This window comes from Pipistrellus hanaki (assembly GCF_964339955.1).
Source record: "Pipistrellus hanaki genome assembly, chromosome: 5".
NCBI lineage: Eukaryota > Metazoa > Chordata > Mammalia > Chiroptera > Vespertilionidae > Pipistrellus > Pipistrellus hanaki.
The window spans coordinates 26878403-26892195 of NC_140507.1; the positions used below are offsets into that span (position 1 = coordinate 26878403).

General features: G+C 59.8%; 3 protein-coding genes across 5 annotated transcripts; all 3 read left to right on the forward strand.

Moving 5' to 3' along the window:
- SPATA24 (spermatogenesis associated 24) lies at positions 1-5008 on the forward strand. Of its 3 annotated transcripts, none has more exons than XM_084885116.1 (6): positions 1-174; positions 1327-1392; positions 1618-1748; positions 1830-1900; positions 4643-4745; positions 4827-5008. In XM_084885116.1, the coding sequence occupies exons 1-6, from the start codon at positions 58-60 to the stop codon at positions 4840-4842; spliced, it is 504 nt and encodes a 167-aa protein (XP_084741242.1). In that variant the 5' UTR covers positions 1-57; the 3' UTR covers positions 4843-5008. The 3 variants fall into 3 exon arrangements, with proteins under 3 accessions (XP_084741242.1, XP_084741241.1, XP_084741240.1); XM_084885115.1 differs by having other exon boundaries at positions 4838-5008; XM_084885114.1 differs by having other exon boundaries at positions 2-174; positions 4857-5008.
- A 1170-nt stretch (positions 5009-6178) lies between these two features.
- PROB1 (proline rich basic protein 1) lies at positions 6179-10684 on the forward strand. The gene has a single exon (XM_084885039.1). The coding sequence runs from the start codon at positions 6193-6195 to the stop codon at positions 9268-9270; it is 3078 nt and encodes a 1025-aa protein (XP_084741165.1). The 5' UTR covers positions 6179-6192; the 3' UTR covers positions 9271-10684.
- Positions 10685-10835: 151 nt separating this feature from the next.
- MZB1 (marginal zone B and B1 cell specific protein) lies at positions 10836-13339 on the forward strand. Its single transcript, XM_084885109.1, has 4 exons — positions 10836-11506; positions 12297-12415; positions 12768-12878; positions 12975-13339. Exons 1-4 carry the CDS (start codon positions 10982-10984, stop codon positions 13129-13131), a joined length of 912 nt encoding a protein of 303 aa, XP_084741235.1. The 5' UTR covers positions 10836-10981; the 3' UTR covers positions 13132-13339.
- Positions 13340-13793: the final 454 nt, after the last annotated feature.

Below are 13793 nucleotides of genomic sequence, written 5' to 3' on the forward strand. Positions count from 1 at the left end.
GCGTCGTGGTGTGCCACCCAGCGGCAGCCATTTCCAACGAGCTGGCGGGGGCAAAAGATGGCGACGCCCGTAGGGTGGGCGCAGGGGGGGTCAGGGTCGGTGTGTCTCGCCTTCGACCAACTGCGGGACGTGATTGAGTCTCAGGAGGAATTGATCCATCAGCTGAGGAACGTGGTACGCAGCCGGAAGAGCTGGGGGAGAGGCCGCACCGGAAGTCTAAATGGTGGGGTCGGGGCCGGACCACATCACCCCCCCCCTCCCCCCAAGCCGGGGCGTGCGCAGTGCACATTGCCAATAGCGTCATCAGAAGGAGGCGGGACCCAAAAGTGTTATGGCTGCCGGGGGTGGAGCCAAAGGGGGCAGGGTCTCATGAATATTTTACAAGGGAATTTTAGTCAAAATCAACATTGTTCCCTGCTCTCTTTGCCTGGTTGCATAGGTCCTGGTAGATGGATCCCTCTCTATTCACTGAGCCTCAGTTTCCCCATTCCTAGTTGGAGATGATTTCCCAAGGCTGTTGTGTTCAGGCTAAGAAATTGTAGTATCCTTTCTATTAGGGACACCCCCTCCGCAGTGCCTAAGTTAGTGCCATTCTGTGTGCGCTAACAGGCCCTGGGAGAAGGCTGGGGGCGGGTGTTGCCTGTTCCCTGGCTAATGAAGGAAACGTAAGCCTGCTCCTAAGATTTGGCCCCTTGCACATGACAACTTAAGGGATTCCGACTCCTTTATGTCTCTCTGTTGTTGCTTTCTCAATCAAACCACGGTTTATGGGTGCAAAGGCTTGGATGTTCTGGACAGGCGTGGTAAAATCCTGGCCAGGTGGAGTTTTTGTTTTTATATTCTGCCTTGAGGGGAAGGGAAGGCTGGGACATAGGAGATAGCTCCATCTCAGAAATAAGATGTCTTCTCATCTCCTTCTTATTCTAATGGCTGTATGCAGCCTTAGGCATTGAATTTCCTTCAGTCCCCTGAAGGCTCCATTCCTGGCCTTTTTCATCCCTACATAATGATCAGAGCTTAGGTCTGTTCTGATGTCCCCTTTTCTAGAAGCAGTTCTTCTCTTTCCCAGGCCAGGTCAGGGACCTCCTCTGGACACCATCACAGCACACGCTGTGTTACAAGTGCTGGCCATGGGCTATCTCTTCTATGAGACTGGTTGTTCCTTGAGGGCAGAGCCTAGAGCTCTCAGCAACTTGTGGAACCGAGTTCTCCCTTTCCAGGGTCTCATCCTAGATGCCCTGGGCATCATCCCATTATCCACCCTTGCTCCCAGCCCCTAGAGGATGTCCCAGCCCCAGTCCCTCCCTGAGCCAGGCTCTATTGCAGATGGTTCTCCAGGATGAAAATTTTGTCAGTAAAGAAGAGTTCCAGGCAGTGGAGAAGCAGTTGGTGGTAAGTAATGGCCTCTGCAGGTTCCCAGTCTTGCCCTGTTTCCCAGAATCCCTGTGGTTGAGCAATCACTGAGTATTGGCCTCTGAGAGCCTTCAGCCCCAGTAATGAAGACAGTCTTTCTGTCCTCTGGCTTCTGCGTGGCCCTCTGAGTAAGGGGGCTGGTTAAGGAAGCTTAGGAGACCCAAGGTCGCTTGGGTAATAAGGTCACTGGTGTTGCCCCTGCAGGAAGAGAAAGCTGCTCATGCCAAGACCAAGGTCCTCCTGGCCAAGGAAGAGGAGAAGTTGCAGTTTGCCCTTGGAGAGGTAGAGGTGCTGTCTAAACAGCTGGAGAAAGAGAAGCTGGCCTTTGAAAAGGCGTGAGTGGGCCTCGGTGGGGATGTAAGGTTAGGGGTCCCGTTAGCCTGGCAGCCTTCCCACACTTTATCTTCTCCACCCAGGCTCTCCACTGTCAAGAGCAGAGCCCTGCAGGAGTCCAGCAAGAAGGACCAGCTCATCACCAAGTGCAATGGTAGGCGGGAGGCCCGTGTTTCTTCCCAAGCTAACATTCACGGGATCTACCCCAGCCACCCAGCGCAGGTGTCCAGGGCAGGGTTTCACCCCAACTTCGGTCCCCGACAGAGGATACAGGCAAGCCCAAGCGGGCCTCACCTTCGCAAAGGCCTTCAGGGGCCAGGCAGGCCACGGAAATGAGGGAAGCAGTTGGTGTACGATATTCTTCATGGGCCATAAAGGAATGGGCTTGCTCCCATTTTTTTGAAACATACAACTTTCTTAGTCCACCTTTTGTTTTCCACTTTGGATGGAGATTAGAAATAATGTACTTTACTCCTAACTCTGATACAAGAGGAACAACAGGGTAAGCACAGTCCTGTTTGAGAGCTGACCCTTAGTCTCGGGTTTGGGATGCATGTAATGTGGAAAGCCATGCTCACTCTCAAGGGCTTAGCCCCTCTGCTGTGGGAGGGGGAGTCCAGTACTGTCAGAGCTTTAAAAAAAAGAAACCAGGTTTTAATGGAAGTTTTCCTGACTCTTTAGTGTTATCAACTGATTGAGAAGCTTTAAAAATATTGTGCAGGCCAAGGAGAGTATGCCTGTAGGCCGTTGGTTTTCAACTCTGCTCCATGCAGATGCATGTAGCTACTTGGCTCAGTTGGGGCTGTGAGTCAACTACCCAGTGTCCCTAGACCTCAGGAACCACTTCCATTTTCCCAGAATGCTAAGCTCCCCTTACCTAGCTTGAGAAGTGGATGTGAATTCCATACATCTGCTTCATTCACTGCAGTAGATTTTGAGAGCCCAGAGCTCAAGCCTAAAAGAGGTTCAGGGTCTCTCCGGATGGGCCCCCCCTGGAGCCTTGGGCACCCTCTGTCCTCCAATCCAGCCTTCTTTCTCCCCTGGTGAGTATTCTCACTGAAAAGTTGCCAGCAGACTACTATATCTTGATCTGGCTGGGTAGGCTGACAGGTCTCATGGTTGTTTGATCAAGAGCTCCCATTAGGGCCTCTTGGGGCCCAGCAGGCAGTCACTGCCTTCATACCCAAGATGCTGGTCCCTAGTCCTCTCCCTCTCTGACCCCTCCCCACCCCCACTTCCCTAAAAGGAACCTAGGGTTCTTTCCTGGTGGTGTTAGGGAAAGACATCCTTCCTTCAGGGCATTTCCTAGAGCCCAGCCAAGGCCACAGGCTCTGCGTCTGGAAGGTGTGTGTGGGTCAGGCTGATGGAGCCTGGCTGCCTCCCTCAGAACGTCCTGAATCCCTGCAGTGGGCACACGCCTCCAGTGGTGGCCTGGCCTTCTCCTCGCCTGTCCCTCCCCGCTGCCACCTCCCTTGGTGTGGTTACCATTTGGTTGTGCTTCCATAGTTCCGAATCTTTTCAAAGGGCTTTTCTAACCATTCTCTCATTGGGTGCTATTTATTTTACATTTATCTAATTTATTTTATAAGATTCACACAAATTTATGACACTTTTTCTCAAGAGAACTTCACAAGCAGTGAGTCTGGATTAGCTGGATGACCTGGGGAAGGAGTTGTGATAGTCCTGTTCCTAGGATTCCGTGAGCTCATGTTTTCCTTCTCTTTGTTTACCTATGTCTCCTTTCCTGCCAGACCGTCTCTTCTGAAACCTTAAATGTTTTAGCATGTCTGCGTTTTCAGAGCTTGTGTTCTAGTTAATCTTTGTCCAACCTTTAAAGGCAGTGGGATTTTCTTCCTGTGAGGATCAGAATTTTCCAGGGCTTCCTGAGGGATAGTTATGTATATGAAGCACCCCCGGAATCCTACAGCCTCATTGGATTCTGACCCAAGTCACAAAAATCATCCTGGCATCTAATGAGCACTTAAGTAGCGGGTAAGCTTTCCACCACTAATCTCCCTGGGTCCTTCCCACCCCACATAGTCTGTCTCTGTCCCCATATTATATAGATGAGGACACGGTTCTGAAAAGGAGACATATTCCCCAAAGTGGTAATAATACTGTCTCACCAATATTAACTTCATTGAAACGTCACTTATTCTGTCCTCTGGTCAGTTCCTGAGTCTTAACACTCCTTTCGGGAGCTCCTGCACGGGAGCAGGCATCTGGCTGGCCCTCAGTAGGTCTGGTTGGATTGAGATGACTGAACGAGGTGATGCTTCTATGTCCTAAATCCTCAGGGGACATCCTGGTCATTCATTCCACAAATCTATGGTGCACCTACTATGTGCCAGGCATTGTTTTAGGCCTTGGGGTTAAAACAATGAATGAAACAAAAATCCTTGTCCTCACATCCTAGAAGGGGAGAAAGTAAATGAGTAAAATATATTGTATGTTAGATATAAATGCTAAGGAGAAAAGTAAAGCAGGGAAAAGAGATAGGCAGAATTAGGAAGGGTTGTACTTTTAGACCAGGAGAGGTCTCATGAAAGAGGTGAGATCTGCAGAGATCTGCAGGAGTTGAGGCCAGGAGCTGTTCATCCTCCTGCCTGTGTGCAGGGCTGCCACCTCTCTCCAACGGCCTTTGCCTGCCTTCATGTGAGTCACCTGGTCCAGAATAGAGTTGTGAAGTCACTGACACATTCATCAGACATTGTGTCCCCACCACCCATCAAGACTCCATAATAACCTCATTCTTACTAAGGTATTGGCAACTGCTCATGGAGAGCCTGTGGGTGGAGGGAGCCAAGTCTGAAAAGACATGTGAGGAAATGAATGCCTTACTCAGGAAGGAGCCCATGGGAGGGAACCACCTGCTCCCTGCCTCTCTCCCCCACAGAAATTGAGTCTCACATTATAAAGCAAGAAGATATACTTAATGGCAAAGAGAATGAGATTAAGGAATTGCAGCAAGTTATCAGCCAACAGAAACAGATCTTCAGGTGAGGGGTCATGGACAGGTTGGGGGTTGCTGATGGAAGTGGGGAGCCAGAACTCTGGTCCCTACCTTGGGCTGTCCCCAGCCCCCGCCCAGCCTAGCCGGCTCCTTGCAGGAATCACATGTCTGACTTCCGGATCCAGAAGCAGCAGGAGAACTACATGGCCCAGGTGCTAGACCAGAAGCATAAGAAAGCCTCGGGGACCTGTCAGGCCCGGAGCCACCAGCGTCCCAGGGAAAAATAAAATAATTATTTCCTTTCTGTTATCTGGTTGTAATCTGACTTCTGATTTCTCTGTCGTGGGCATTCCCATCCTGACCTTTTCTAGTCCTCTTAGGCCTCACCAGTGGCCTGACCCCCAGGGAAGGGGCAGGGTAGGAGGCAGAGGTACTTTCCTTCCTCCCTGCCTCTCATGGATCTTGGTGACCTAAGTGAGAATCAAGTTACCAGAGACTGCGTGTGGAACAGGCCTTGGACCACCACCTACCAGGGGGTCCATGGAGTTATGGGGTTGCAGCCGAGGGGAAGACTGCTTTGTTATCTAGTGAACACTGCCCTTTCTTACTCCGTGCTTAACTCCTGCCTATATTAACAGCCATGTGTATGTGAGAGAGAGACAAAGAAAAGCCCTGACTGGAGACTTCAAAGACAGTGGGTTCCAGGACCACAATAAATTTGGGAAATCAGTTTCCCCTCAGGGCAAGTACAGAGGTGGTGGGGGCTGCAATGAGTACTTGGAGGAGCATAGAGCTATTCCTGCCTCAGAGCGACTTTAGCAAGGGGACCACAGCTTCCCAAAAGCTTCCTAAGAGAGCCCGCATCAGCATCCACAGCTTGGTTGTCAAGGCAACCTGTGGATGAGCTGTCCACTCCAGTTTCTTCCAGTAATTTACCACTAAAGGCAGTGGATCTAGCCGGGACAGCACCTCCCGAGGCCCCAGCATAACTTCTGGAGTGGGGGAGCCCTCCAAGCAGTGCTCCTCTATTAGAGGCTGTGGAGTGCCAGGTCAGGGAAAGTGGGTGCACCCTTAGGAGCTCCAACTGGGATGGGATGACAAGACCAGGGAGGAGGGGTGTCACACCGTGATGGGGAAATGAAATTGCTGGTAACACCCGAATTGCCTGACCTGAAGGTCTGGTCCCCTGGGGCTCACACCGATCCGCATGCCCTAGGTAGTGCTTTACCTAAGGTCCCCAAGCAGCCTCAGTTTCCTCACCTGTGAAGAGCGGAGTTGGGCCTAGCTTCTGGCTCCACTTTGCACACCTGTCAGCCAGAACCTGGAGCGCCACCCAAGGCGCTCTGGCCCGCGGGCCGGCGGAGAAGGAAGGGGCCTGGGAGAATAAGGCCCAGCGCCCAGGTCCCCCCTGCCGGCCACACCGCAGGCTCGGGAGCGGCCGCGGCCGCTTTAAGGCGCGGTGACCCCACGGCCCCCGCGGGCGGGGCGGGGACATGTGGGCGTCCCGGCACCAGCGGAGGCGAAGGCGAGGGAGGGAGAGCTCGGCGTCCGGCCCCACCATGCTGATCGCGCCCGCCCCGCCGGCCCTGCCCGGGCTCGCAGGTCAGCTGCCCTCGGCCCCCGCGCGGCGCCAGGACTCCTCCGGTTCGTCAGGCTCCTACCACACGGCGCCGGGCTCCCCGGAGCCCCCGGACGCCGGGCCGGACGCGGAGGGCCGGGCACATTGGCCCCGGGTGGCCCCTGAGCTGGGGGTGGGGGAGCAGCTTCGCCTGTCCATCAGCGCCCAGAATAGCCGCCAGCAGCTCCGGCCCGGCTCGGGTTTCCCGCGAGGCCCGGGCGCCGGCCCGCGGCCGCCCCAGCCCCAGCCCCAGCCCCAGCCCCGGCCCCAGCTGCGCATGCTGCCGTCGGGGGAGATGGAAGTCATCTTCGGCGCCGGGGCCCTGTTCGGCCCCTCGGACTCGGCGGACACGGAGGTGCAGCAGCTCACGGCGCGGGCTCTCCACGGCCTCTCCCCGCCGGCCTCCCCCGCCGCCGCCGCCCCGCAGCCCTCGCCCCCCGACGGCGGCTCCCGCTGGGCCACCTACCTGGAGCTGTGGCCCCGCGGGCCGAGTCCGGCCGCCCCGGCGCAGTTCGAGTGCGTGGAGGTGGCGCTGGAGGAGCGGGCCCTGCCCGCCAGGTCGCGGACGGTGCCCAAGCGGCAGATCGAGCTGCGCCCCCGGCCGCCCCGGAGCCCTCCACGGGAGGAGGAGGCCCCGCGCCCGCGCCCGCTGCTGCGCACCGGCTCCCTGGACGAGTCGCTGGGCCGCCTGCAGGCCGCCGCGGGGCTGGTGCAGACGGCGCTGGCCAGGAAGCTGGGCCCCGCGGCCGCCGCCCCCAGCGGCGCCACCTGCAGGCCCGCAGAGCGGCCCGAGCCCGAGCCCCGGCAGCCGGCCCGCGGCCCCCGAACGGCCCCGGAGGACGGCCGGTCGCGCCCACCCCGCCTGCACTGCGGCTCGGCCCCCGCCCGGGCCCCGCGGCCCTGGCCCAGCCTCCGCGAACGCGCGATCCGTCGCGACAAGCCCGCCCCGGGGACGGAGCCCCTGGGCCCGGTGAGTTCCAGCATCTTCTTGCAATCGGGGGAGAAGACCCAGGAGGCGCACCACCAGGACCCCAAAACCCGGTTCCCAGGGGAGACCCCGGATCGGACCGTCCCGAGGCCTCTCGAGGCCAGGGACCCTCGGGGAGTTACGAGTCAGGCTGTGCGGCCGAGGAGCCCCTCCCCGCGGAGGCAGGCCCCGAACGGAACCCCGCAGGGCGCTCACTGCCCAGCCCCCCGGAACCTGTCCCCGCGGAACCGGGCTGAACCCCCCGCGTGGGAGAAGCAGGATCCCGCCGTCGAGGAAGCCGTCAGCAGGAGCCCTTCCCCTCCAACTCCTTTCCAATGGAATCCGGGTGCCGCCGCCGAGGCAAGAAGCCCGCCCGCTGGAGGGCCTTCGCGGTGGGAGGCTCAGCATCCCACAAGCGGAGCTGCGGGAGAGGGAAGCAGGAGCCCGACCCCGCCGGCCTGGTCCTCCTGGGAGGTCCCAGATCGTCCCACTGGGCCGTGGAGTCCATCGCCCCAAGAGAGGTGGGGCCCCCCAATGCAGGGTTCCCCGATAGTCTCTCCGCAGGACGCTTTGAACGGCGTCGTCCAGGGGGAGCTGGCGCCGCCGACACCGCCCGCACCCAGGACCCCGGAGCTCGCAGAGGCTCAGGGTCCCTCCGCACGGGGCGCGCCGGGTCTCGCCTTCCCAGAAGGTCAGCCGCTGCCCCTCGGCCGCCTCGCGGGCGCCCTGGACTCGGATGTGCCCCCAGAAGCCCTGGGCCCCGGACCAGCGGCCCCCGGGCGCCCGCGCGTGGCCATCCCGCGGCCCCGCGACCTGCGCAAGATGGTGAAGACCACGTACGCGCCCAGCTTCCCGGCGGGAGCCCCCGGCTCCGGGCCGCCCGCGCCCCCCGCGCCCCCGGCGGAGGAGCCCCGCCCGGAGCCGGAGCTCCCGGTGCCGGGGACCCCCGCCCCTGCTCACTACACCTCCGTGTACCTCAAGGACTTCCTGCCGGTCGTGCCGCACCCCTACGAGCCCCCGGAGCCGCCCCCCAGCGCAAACCCTTGGGACGCTCCGCAGCCCAACGGGGCCCCGCGGCGGAGGGCGGAGAACAGCACGGCCAAGCCCTTCGCGCGCACGGAGATCCGCCTGCCGGGGGCCTCGGCCGTGGGCCACGGGCCGAAGGAGCCCCGGGGCGGCCTGGTGCGCGGTCCCGGGGACGAGAACCGGGTCGTGGAGGCCCAGCGCCTGGCCTCCGACGGCGAGGGTCCGATCAACCCTGTAGGGGGCGCGCTCTCCTTACCCCAGCGGCCGACCCTAGGGCCAGCGGGGGCCCACCCATCCGGACCCTCCCGCCCCAGCTCCCCTCAGGCGCACCCTGGCTCGAGCCCGGGGAGAGCACCCAAACTGGAGACTCCTCCTCCTCCCGTCCCCCAGCCAGCCCCGGCGGCCCAGGCGCCCCGCCCGCGGGAGCCCCCGGCCTGGGCGGGCAGGACGGCCCCGCCCCAGCCCCGCGCGGCCTCGGCGCCCCCTCTGGACCGGCCCCCGGAAGGCCCCTCCCCAGCGGCGCGCAGGCCGGCCGGGGCCGCGAACACCGGGAAGGTGCTGGTGGACCCCGAGAGCGGCCGCTACTACTTCGTGGAGGCGCCGCGGCAGCCTCGGCTGCGGCTGCTCTTTGACCCCGAGAGCGGGCAGTACGTGGAGGTGTTCTTGCCGCCCTCGCCCCCGGGGCCACCCCGGCGCCTCTACACCCCGCTGGCCCTGAGTCCCGGCCTCTACCCGCCAGCGTATGGGCCTCTCCCTGGCCTCTCCCTGCCACCCTCCCCGGGCCCGCCGGCCTACGGCGGCACCCAGCTCCCCTGGGCGTCCGAGGCGGGGCCCCCGGAGAGGATGTACTACCTGCCGGTGAGCGGGACCCCCAGCCCCGCGCCGCCTCTGCTCCTCTGCGCTCCCCCCACCGGCGTGGGCCCCGCCCAGCCTGGCAAGAGCTCCCTGTTCCCTGTGTGAGGCCCCCCGGGGCCTGATCCCCATGGATGGCTTTTAAGGTTCAGGCATCCAGTCAGTACCTGCCCTTTTCTCTCACCTTTTTTTTTACCCATCTCATCTAGTCCCGAGACCGGAAACTATCTTCAGAGAAGGTATCTGAGACCCAGGGCGGGGGCTGATGGAACTGGATCTCGGGAAGTGACTGCCTTCCTTCTACAACATTTTACACCCCTTTCCCAAGCATTCCCACGAGTGTGGTGTGTTTGAGTGTGTCTGTGTGTGTAAAAGTGAGGCGTCTCAGGATTTGTCCCCAGGAACTGACCTGAAGAGTGGTTGGGGTTCCCTAGGAGCAGCAGGGGACCGGGCTGCCCCCCAGAGGTAGTAGCTGTCTGCCCCTCCCTGAAAGGTGGGCCCAGGTGAGGTGGAGCAGGCTAGTGAGCACCAGGGGGATGGAGGGAGGACTCTGGCCGTCAAATCTGTTATTCTTCGGAGGAGGATCTAAGCCTTGGCCTGGGAGGCTGAGGTGGCAAGTAGCTAGTGCAGCCAGGCCAGGCTGCGTCTGAGAAAGGGAGCTGTGGGGACCAGCAGGTGAAGGGGAAGCAGGGAAGTAATAAAGGAGGGGCTGTGGGGGGTCAGCCTGGGATATGGGGGTACTTGGAGGGAGGTGGGGAAGTGACTGCAGTCCCTACCTGGGAGCTCTGTCCTTTATTCTCCCCTCAACCCCAACCTCTGACATGGCTTCTCTAAGCCCTCAGAGCCAGCCTGGCTCTTCCTGGGGCCAGGAAAGGGGGCTCAGTCATTCCCATCCTGGGTGGGGAGCAGAGTCATCGGGAAGGACTTACAAGCAGGGAGAATGGCTAAGCTGTTGTCCCAGAGGAGCCTCTGGGTGAGGTAGAGGGTTGGTTAAGGCTGGCAGTAGAAAGGATGCCTCTGTGTGGGGCAGGCCAGAGAAACTGGGACCCCTCCGCTGGTGTTACTGCCCCAGTAGCAGGCGTGGCAGCCGTGCCCAGCGAGCACAGTAAAGGACAGGACCAGAGCATGTGCTCCAATTGCCCTAAGAGTCCCAGAGCCTCTGAGAGGGCAGAGGGAGATACATGGAGGGAGCGGGAGGTGCTTTACGTGGGTTCTGTGTGAAGTTGTAAGCTTGACGTGCCTGGGCCTTGCCAGACAAGTGTGTGTGATGAGTTTGGCCGTCAGAAGCAGTGTTAGGGATGGAGATGGATGCCGTCCTTCAGTTCCATGCCCGAGTCCTTTGGAGCCCCTACCCCCCTGCCTTGAACTGGAAGCTGACTGGGAGAACTATGAGCCAGATAAACCTGGACATCTTTTTATAGTTGGAGACGCTGTTTCCAATAGCATGGAGGGCCCTGGGCTCGTCACCTCATCCTGGTGAGCAATAAATCACGGACCCAATGAGCTACAATGGCTGGAACAACTGGTGTAAGGTGTCTGATTTCCTGCTGTGGCCCTTTAACACCCCCACCATGCCCTCTCATGCCCAGGTTCAGCTGGGGTGTAGGGCTCAGGGAAGAAGACCAGGAGTGTCTTTCATGCACAGCGGTGTTCCTACCTCAGTGAATTTGCCTCCCAGGGAGGGGACCCTTAGACTGGCATCATTCCTGCTGCTGGCGGAGTGGCAGTCAGGCCTGGGTTCTAATTTCCGCACGGCCCCTCTAGGTATGTGGCCTTGGAATTCCCTCAGAGTCTTTGTGACCTTGGGGGAAGACTAAAGATGACAGTAACCAACCACTTCCTCCCCCAAGGTATTCTGCACAGTACCTGCCTCGTGGCCAGATCCCTGGCTTGGGAGATAGCAGCCCCCATGTGTCCTTGCCCGGGCCCAGCCACGCCCCTTGCCTCGCTGTTCTCTGCCTGTGAAATGGAGCTTTGTTGGCTGGAGCGGGGGTCCTCCCAGAGGAGGTGCACACGTGGTGTCTCCTGGGGGAAGGGAGAAAACGGGAGGGCTGAGGTGTCAGTTCCCCATTGGCCTGGCCAGGCGTTCTGGGGAGGTCCCCGCCGCACACACCAGTACATTTACATCCAACCACAGCCCGTGCTCACTGAGCCGGCTCCACAAACCATGAGGCTGCCGCTGCCGCTGCTGCTGCTACTGCTGGGGGCTTGGGCTATCCCAAGGGGCCTTGGGAACAGGGATTCGCTCACAGCCACTGCCCCAGAGCTGGACGATGAGGAGAAGTATTCAGCGCATATGCCCGCTCACCTTCGCTGTGATGCCTGCAAGGCGGTGGCCTACCAGGTGAGTCCCTTCCCCCAGCAGTTCCCCTGCCCGGTCCTCCTCAAGCCAGAACCCTCCAGCTACCTCAGATTCCAGCACTGGCCTTTGATCCATCTCCAGACCCCCACCCCCAGGCCTCCAGCTAGACGCAGCCTTCCATGATATTGCCATCTTCCCCTCCATGCCTCAGTTTACTCATCTGTCTGCCCAACAGAGACTGGACAATCCGGGACACCCCACAGTGTTTTGAGACTCCAAGGAGTCATTAGTTTGTCGTCTCAGACTCCTCCCTTTCCAGGCCCGTCTCAGGCCTGGACTTTTTTTTTTCTAAAATATGACTGAGGAGCATTGGTATATGGGTGCACGTGCTGAGTGCGTGACTATATGAGTATGTGTGTGTCTGAGCTCACACACACAAACTTGTCAAGTGTTCGAGTACCTATGAGTACTCACGTCATTAAAGAGTGGGCTGTGGGGTGTTTTTTTCTTCCCTTGTGTTTGTGGTTTAAAATAGCACCTGCTGGTGGGCAGGTGTGCCCTGGGGGAGAGACCCCTGTGCCTAAGCCTAACTTTCCACCTCAGCATTTCCCACCCACCCGCTCCGTCCCAGGAAAGTGGATCTTGCCTCAGCTGGCCAGGTCCCAGCCTTGGGAGAATGGGGGGAAGAGCCTGAGGCCTGCCTCCCAGGTGCTTCCTGCTCGAAAAGCTCCCGTGGCTACCTCATTCTTCCCCGAAGGCCCAGGTTCCTGTCCTCCCCTCCCCCACACCGAGCAGTCCCTAAACCCTGACTCTCAACCCCTCCTTGTTCCAGATGTGGCAACATCTGGCAAAGGCCGAGGCCAAGCTTCACACCCCCAGGGGGCGTCAGCAGCTGAGCGAGTCGGTGTATACAGACGTCCTGGAACAGAGCTGCTCCCAGGCCTGGCAGGAGTGAGTTGAAAATCCGGTCCCTCCCTTCCTCCTCCAGGGGCAGGGCTTGGTGGGTGGCGGTCCCCACTCTCCCACTCACATCACACACGCTCTCCACTGGGACTCTGGTTCAAGCGAGGGGGGCTGGTGGGGACCAAGGGTGAGCTCTAGAGCTAGGAGCACGCAGAAGGACAGGTGGCCAAGGGACAAGTTCATGGTCCAGGAGCTTCCCCTCCCTGGTCCTCTGTTTTCCATCAGGGAGGACCAGAATCTGGGCCCCGAACTCAACCAAGGCCCAGTGTGCCCAGTGTCACGTGGAGACAGGTCTCCCCGGGCCAGGCTCTCGCTAATGCTGTGTCCTCACTGCCTCCAGCTACGGGGTCCGAGAAGTGAACCAGGTGAAGCATCTCATGGGCCCGGGACTTGACAATGGGCCACAGCCAAGCGTCAGTGTGATGATCACAGGGGGCCCCTGGCCTACCAGGTAGGACGGTGGGGTGGAGGTGAGATGGAATCCTTGGCGCCTTAGCCTGCCCGCTGTGGGCCGGCAGACTTGGAAGCCTCAGTTGGACTCTCCTAGGCTCTCCACGATGTGCTTGCACTACCTGGGGGAGTTCGGAGAAGACCACATCTATGAAGCCCACAGACAAGGCCAGGAGGCTCTGCAGGCGTTGCTGTGTGGAGGCGCCCGGGGGGTCTGCCCAGAGGAGGCACCAGTCACAAGGGCAGAGCTCTAGTCCAACGCCTGCTTCCCTGTGGTGGGCAGCCCCTGGAGACAGAGAGGAGCGTCTTCTGGATCTGCCCCCCTCCTCTCTGCAGGCTGCGGAGGACGAGGAGAACTGGCTCGTCTAGGCTGCCGCTCTCTCTGCTCCTCCAGCTTGGGGGCGCTGGGGCCTGGGCGGGGGGCCTTCCCCTCTGGACTCAAATAAAACTCAGTGACCTCAATTCCTTTTCTCCGCAAAATGTGCGTGGGGGGGGGGGAGGGGCTGGGAGGACAGATATTGGGGTTCCTGCTGATGTTACTCCCAGAGAGGGCCAACTACACATCCCTGCAAATTCCTCAGAAGTGAGTGGGGTCTGTCATGGTTAGGAATGTCAGTGAGTGGACAAAGACATGCAGACCCAGTTGTGTGAATGGGAAGCCCCAGGCCCATCGGGAGAAGGAAGAAAAGCCATGGGAAACTCCATCAGCAGGCCACCTGGTGGACACGCCTACGGCCACCACTGCGTGCTGTCAGCTGTCGGTGCCCCTCCTGGAGCAGCAGTCTCACCGGGTCTACACCCGGCAGCTGCTCACTTTCTGGACTCGGTCTCTGACCCCAGCTGGCATGGTTGGGCCTGGTGCCTGCCTGGGACAGGGTGGGACCGGGTTCCTGGAACAGGCTGGTTTCAGCATCTT

Coding starts and splice junctions, on each gene's coding strand:
- SPATA24 (XM_084885114.1), top strand. CDS start 58: ATGGCGACGCCCGTAGGGTGGGCGCAGGGGGGGTCAGGGTCGGTGTGT. Junction 1,393..1,617: donor CAGTGGAGAAGCAGTTGGTG/GTAAGTAATGGC, acceptor TTGCCCCTGCAG/GAAGAGAAAGCTGCTCATGC. Junction 1,901..4,642: donor GCTCATCACCAAGTGCAATG/GTAGGCGGGAGG, acceptor TCTCCCCCACAG/AAATTGAGTCTCACATTATA.
- PROB1 (XM_084885039.1), top strand. CDS start 6,193: ATGTGGGCGTCCCGGCACCAGCGGAGGCGAAGGCGAGGGAGGGAGAGC.
- MZB1 (XM_084885109.1), top strand. CDS start 10,982: ATGACAGTAACCAACCACTTCCTCCCCCAAGGTATTCTGCACAGTACC. Junction 12,416..12,767: donor TGCTCCCAGGCCTGGCAGGA/GTGAGTTGAAAA, acceptor CACTGCCTCCAG/CTACGGGGTCCGAGAAGTGA. Junction 12,879..12,974: donor GGGGGCCCCTGGCCTACCAG/GTAGGACGGTGG, acceptor GGACTCTCCTAG/GCTCTCCACGATGTGCTTGC.